Below are 6,495 nucleotides of genomic sequence, written 5' to 3'. Positions count from 1 at the left end.
CACTTGGTTCTTTTTTTGCACCTCATGACTCTGTTGGCCCTGGTGTCCATCAAAACCCTGTTCAACCAAATGCTCTCTCTGCAACTGATTGGGGTACTGAATGTTCGGCTGCTGACCTTCAACATAAACTGAAGTGCCTTGATTATACGTACTGGTATGCATGTTGTAAATGATTGGTCTACACCCTCTGTTCAGCAGGGAGTGGATATTCTACCAACCTTGCAAAGTTTCCAGTTATCCCATGAGAGAGACCTTGATCACTTATCCCATGTGAGAGATCTTGGTCACTTTTTTTTTTTAAATAACGTACACATTGACGATCCCGAAAACGAATACCGCGTGCGTACTATAACAATGCTGGTACCGAGTGGCCGAAGCATGCCACCACGTGTACATAGTAGATGCATGATGGGAGGGACGCTGGCCAATAGGAGAGAAGGATTTCATGGCCACGACTAGCATCAGGAACCAATGGGAGAGCAGGAGGATGGTGGCGAGTCTACTAGTACTAAGATGGCGGCGCGCGGCGCGATTTTCAAAATTGTTATCCGGGCGAATCTCGGACTTTCAGAAACCTTTTGTATCTTGAAAACTTTTCGTATGTAGAGCGTTAAATTTTTCGTATCTCTTGTTTTTCGAAAGTTGAGCCTTTCGTATCTCGAGGTAGTACTACTGTACTTTATTAAAAGTATGGCTTACTTCAGCAGCATTACACTTGTAGAGATTCTTCTCTTTTTCCGAATAGCAGCTTTTTTGCCATGCTACTTAGAACGACTAGTAGAGCGCCTATGGAGGTCATGATCAAATTTGATATATATAATAAATTATCTATATATATATACTATATATTATTATATATAGAAATATATATTATATATATATATTATATATCTTACAAGTGTGTAATGTTAGTGAATAACCATATCAGTTTCTTGGCTTTGGTAAGGGATAACAGGCTGAGTCTGTAGGGGTCAGCTTTCTTGAGTGAAGGAATTTTGGTATGTAAGAGTTTTATATCGAGAGATCCGCACTCGTATTGTCATCAAGCATGTACATTCGTTTGTACGGATGTTACAGGTCTAATAGACCAGGGCACTTGCGAAAGTCACATTCCTTTTGGTGAGAAAAAAGGTCAGTTGGTACAAGCCAGGTGTCGGGAGAGAAAACCCCCATCATAAAGGTATGGCACATTTTGTAAGACTTAGAAAACCGTTACCTTTGAAAAGAGAGAGTAGTGTGAAATACATTCTTTTACTTAATTACTTTGAAAAGTGTGATGTGTGAAGTGTATCTTTTATCAATTGTTATCTTTATTACAGATGGGTTTTATTCCATGGTATTAGACGGGATTCTCTAACCTGACTAATATAATGAACCTATTGACATTCTGGGTCTGGGAGTGAATTCTTAGTCAGGAGGGAAAAGTGATAACTTACTAGTTTTCTTTATGGGCATATTTGGGTTTTTGTCACTATGACTTGTTAATCATTTTGTTCTATTCTATATTCATCTGTTTTGGGTAATTAATAGTATATTTTTATACTTACGTGATCTTAGCAACCTAATGACGTTTGCAGACAGAGGGCACCATTGACAACAGGTAAGGGTTTCCAATTTGTGTACTTTTAATAAAAGGGTGGTTAGAGTGGTGGCAGGCAGTTTAAGAGGCTTTTTATATATTTATAAGCTGTAGGTATGCTAACGAAGAGACTAGGTGACTAGTTAGACATAGATATTTTTTTGGTAGGAAAAGGGTTATAATCATGTCACAGGCAAGGGCAAGCTCAGGCGGGCTCTTTTTGCTGATTCAGTGGGTTGGGCAGTGAGAAGCTGTACGTCTCTCGGGCTAAGTCAGTGTCGGGCATCTTGGGATTCTTGAATACCAGTGTTTTAAAACGTGAAGGGGAAAAGTTTAATTTTCGATGTATTAAAGTGTTTCACAAGTGTGGTAAACAGGTCATGCTTATTTGCAGTGCATATACGAATTCAGTTTCCAGTCATATGAAGATGTGAGTGTATTTTCAAGCTTTCTTTCTATTTTCTCCTTTTTATCTTTTATTTTTTTTTACTTTTTTGTTGTTGTTTCTTTTGTTGTTTATATTCCTTTTGTTTGTTTGTGGAGAATTTACTCGAGCGGAGTTTTTTGGTTGCGAGTCACGCCCTGAGAGAGAGAGAGAGAGAAGAGAGAGAGAGAGAGAGAGAGAGAGAGAGAGGATCGCTTAGTAAGCGTTTTGCATTTTTTTCTTCTTCTATCCCCTCCCTATTTTTTGTTGTTGTTGCTTTCGGGGGATGATATACTGGGCGTGGGGCGCGTTTGCCTTTTGTTATCCATTATTAGGGGAAAATTTGTATTAATTTTTCTGGATTGCGTTATGTGTATATAAATACATTGATGTTATTGAGATCGGGGAATCTTATAGAACAAAAGAGCTTTCAGAACCAGAGAAAGATGGCGGATACTAAGAGTACCACAACGCTACTACATCACGTAACGAACGTGAGTGCGGGCGTGAGTCATTTCAGAGGGATGGTAGATGGTGTTCTATCACAACCTGTCCAAAGTTTTATTGAAGGGGTGAATAATTATTTAGCTGGAAAGAATATATCAGATGATATAGAGGCATTTCGAGAGGTGAAAGCTTTGCTAGACTTCAATAGGGGAGATCTCTCCCATCGTTGCAGGAGTTTCCAATTTACAAAATGTTGTACATGGACGGATTTGCAAGCAGTTTTTTGGTTTTTTGAAAACAGCTTATGGCTCAAAGGAACACGGAGATATGTAAGGGGACCTTCGGGGGTCTTTATAAACTACGGAAGGGCATAATAGCCTCGCCTCCGGAGAACATAGTTCAAAACTTTTTGACGGCAGTGGCGGGATTGGGTAGGAAAATTGAAAACATCTAAATAGGTTACAGGGAGTAATGTCTCTCTTGATAACATTCAAAAACTGATCTATTTTTCCCTGCTCTTGCACAATGTACCGTATGCGATAGTGAATAGCTTTGATGAAAAGATTGAACCTACTTCAGACAAAGAATTACTTTATGCCCAAATTGAGAAACATGTCTAAATGTCCCACTGTAGATAGCACAATTTTTAATGGACAGGCCAGAGGGATAGAGTGCAAAGAGACACAGAATTTTCTCCTCCCTGTCTGTGTGCAAAAGTTGAATATAACAAAAGATTGATCGACCAAAAGCAACAGCAGTTGTGCTGTTTCAACTGCAATAAACCAGGGCATCCAAAGAAATTGTGTAGGGTTAAATATTGCGGAATGTGTAAGAGTACCGATCATTATTGGCAGTCTTGTCCGTCTCAGATACGGAGAGATGCGAGGCCTACACCTCAAGGTTCTGGTAATTATAATGTGAGAACTTCCCAGGCAGGTCAAACCAGAGGGCAAAGGGATCGGCGAAATTTTTGGAAGCCTAATCAACAAAAAGGGTACAGGTGATTGGTACGTGCCATTGTGGTCTCGTGGAGGACGCCCCAGAGCCCAGGCCTATAGTCTATGGAACAGTAGGGGATGTGGATATCCCGATATTTATAGACTCGGGGGCGTCTATAAATTTAATGAAACTATCGGTCCCGAAGAAGCAGCGACTTTAGATACTGTGAGGGACCACAGATCCAGCCAGGAGACCACCTGGAAAGCTGCCACCTCAATTTTTAAGCAGAAGCCACCACACTTCCTGCCCCCCACCCCAGGGCAAACATGTGAAAATGGGGGGCGATTAGGCGTATTTGAGCCTTGGGTTTGCATGATCTCACAGAGTTTGGATTCTCGTACGACAACGATGGACAGAGAGCGAAGGCACGTCTGCACACCACGGCAGCTGAAAGCAAAGTGGAATATTTACATACAGTCGGGCAGGACTCCCGACTATCAGACAAGCAGTTACTGCCTAACTACCTTGTTATTATTCTTTTATAAACGATTTGCAGCCTAAACTGAAAGTAATTCCTTATGTAAAGGACAAAGGGTTTGTATTACGTGTAGGAACAATATTATTTTTCCTTGACAGACCAATGTTTAAAAATCAACATTTTGCCAGGTCGGGCGTGAATCACAAAGGTAACTGTAAAACAAAAGATGGATTGAAAAAACACATTTAGTATAAGACCCATGGGTCCATAACTTCAAATTTTCTTACATAAAACTAATTTTTCTTACATTTACTACTGTCATCATCATCATCATCATTCACATGCAGAACTTGTGTTGACGATATCAATATAGTAAACTACACCAATTAGCTAAACCCTGACAATGAGGAAGCTCTCAACTTTTCTCATTTTAAACATGTTGCAGACTTAGGTGACCAAACAGCTACTACTATTCTTAATCTTTAAAACTACTTCCATGGCATTTCATCTCCTTTAGGTTAATTTCATAAAAACCTTATTGTGGTCACTTACCTTGAACCACATCCATTCTACAAAAGAGTGGCACTCAAAAACTCCACAATCCTTCTTATTTCAAATCAATAAAGGCAAGAGAGAGATAAAAACTTCTATGTACAGGAACCCGTTTGCTACAGGTTACTGAGATGATTCCTCTGAGACATACGTAGTCTGTTAATCACACAATTATTGACTGTTGAATTCCAATTCTTCTAAGCAAGCCTAACAGGGTATAAATAAAACCAAAATATTTAATTGCACATGAAGATCTTCTACATGACCAGGCAATGTAAAGGACCAAAGTAACACTGGAGTTTTTGGGAGATCTTTTTCACTCGAAGGATGCTTCTATTTATTACAATTCAATGCATACCCTGTTTTTCCTAAAACTATGTAATACAGTTTCCTGAAATCAGTGAATACTAGCTTTTAGCATTACATATAGAAAAAATATAATGTATCCCACTAGGCAGTAAAGTCACAATTCCTGAAACACTTTTGACATTATCGAAAGATTTTATCAACACAATCCACAATCATTTCAAGGTACGTGAAGTTTACTGAAACCTTCATATGGAACGCTACTCAAAACTTTTCCCCCTTTCAGCTCTAACTCTGCACTAAAAGCAGACTCGTTGATCTTTTTGAGAATGGCTTCCATGCCACTATATTTCCCGCTGAGGACGAGCACCTTCCTCTCTGGTGACGGAATCACCGTTTCTAATTTAGACTGGTCAACTTTGAGAGTTGTGCCACATTCCAAAAGTTTAATCACACCCACATAATCATTCACCACATCCTTGACGACACCCTTCACTTTGTAATATTTTGACCCCAGGTCTTTTGAGACAATTTTCACGATGATATCCCTCTGTAACCAAGGGCGTTCTTTTCTTACTTCTTTTTCTGCAGCGAGCTGTTTTGCCAGCATTTCTTTGGCCCTTTTCTCTTGCATTTCTGCCTCCATTATTTCTTCCAATGCAGTGCGTTGTTTCTTGGAATCAGTTTTACTTTGCAGGTGAGTTCTTTTTTTGCTAGAGGTTGCCTCAAGCACATTACTGACTGTATTTGCCTTCAATTTAACTGGGACTTTATTTGTGCTTAGTTTCAAATTAAGACCCAATGCTTTCCCCTCTTCATCCTGCTTCAACTCTGTGTATACTGCTTCCTCTTTCTTTTCTTTTTGTTGCCCCAGTTCTATTTGTTTGTTTATAAACTCTTGCATTCGTTCCTCTTCATCCTTCTCAAACTTTTCTTTCTTTTTAAGCATTTCCTGTCTTCTTATTGTCTCTGGATCACGGTCCACATACGCAACATACCAACCCTTTTCTGTTTCATCAACAACACAGTATCCCTCGCGTCCCAGCCACTTGACAAAGTCAGTGAGTGTTTCCCACTGGGTTGCATTCATGTGTACATGATGCCTATCTTGAATATATTCTTGGTATACATTATTTGCATGCACACGTTTGGTTCCAAACCTTCTTTTGAGCAAGCTAGTGTAACCCTCCATAAACTCTTCCGAAAAACTGTCCAGATACTTGTCTGGATTTTCAGCAAAAAGTAGCAACTGACGCTGATGACTCTCTGACATAGTGTGACACTTGAAACCATTCTCATCACGACACTGTTTCTCACACATCTGGCAATACCAGCGAAGCTTTTGAAGGCCTTTGGCTTTCATTTTGTTGGCCAAATCTTTTGGCGTTCCTTTTTCTGTCTTCCCCATTTTGGATGCTTTTACACCTGTGTATATAAAGAAAAGAATAAGTAATTAAAGCATGTTATTAACTATGAAATTATACAAAATAATTTTTGTATGCTATATCTCCTAGAAGGCAAGGTTGAGCAAAGCACAAAATCTTATTCAAGTTTAAGCAAAGAATAAATCGATGAATAAATACAAAAACAGACAACTGATATGGCCATAGTATGTGCTTGTTGCCAATACGAGGGATACAAAGGAGCACTCCCAGTAAACTACAGATACTCGCCACCTTACGACTGGATTAGGTTCTCTTATCAGACGTAATGAGAATAGAGGCATTTCTGGGAATCCTATGCAATGTATGTGCTACTTCTTGTACTTAT

General features: G+C 39.3%; 1 protein-coding gene across 1 annotated transcript; it reads right to left on the bottom strand.

Annotated features, from left to right (window-relative positions):
- Positions 1-4,098: 4,098 nt before the first annotated feature.
- LOC135203527 (DNA/RNA-binding protein KIN17-like) lies at positions 4,099-6,150 on the bottom strand (the record flags this gene model as incomplete). The annotated part of the gene is given in 1 exon segment (XM_064233263.1): positions 4,099-6,150. A coding segment is annotated over 1 exon segment (1,188 nt). The 3' UTR covers positions 4,099-4,945.
- Positions 6,151-6,495: the final 345 nt, after the last annotated feature.

The sequence above is a fragment of the Macrobrachium nipponense genome, chromosome 36, assembly GCF_015104395.2.
Source record: "Macrobrachium nipponense isolate FS-2020 chromosome 36, ASM1510439v2, whole genome shotgun sequence".
NCBI classification, from domain to species: Eukaryota; Metazoa; Arthropoda; class Malacostraca; order Decapoda; family Palaemonidae; genus Macrobrachium; species Macrobrachium nipponense.
The sequence above is the reverse complement of the archived record's forward strand: the minus strand, read 5'-3'. Positions and strand labels throughout refer to the sequence as shown.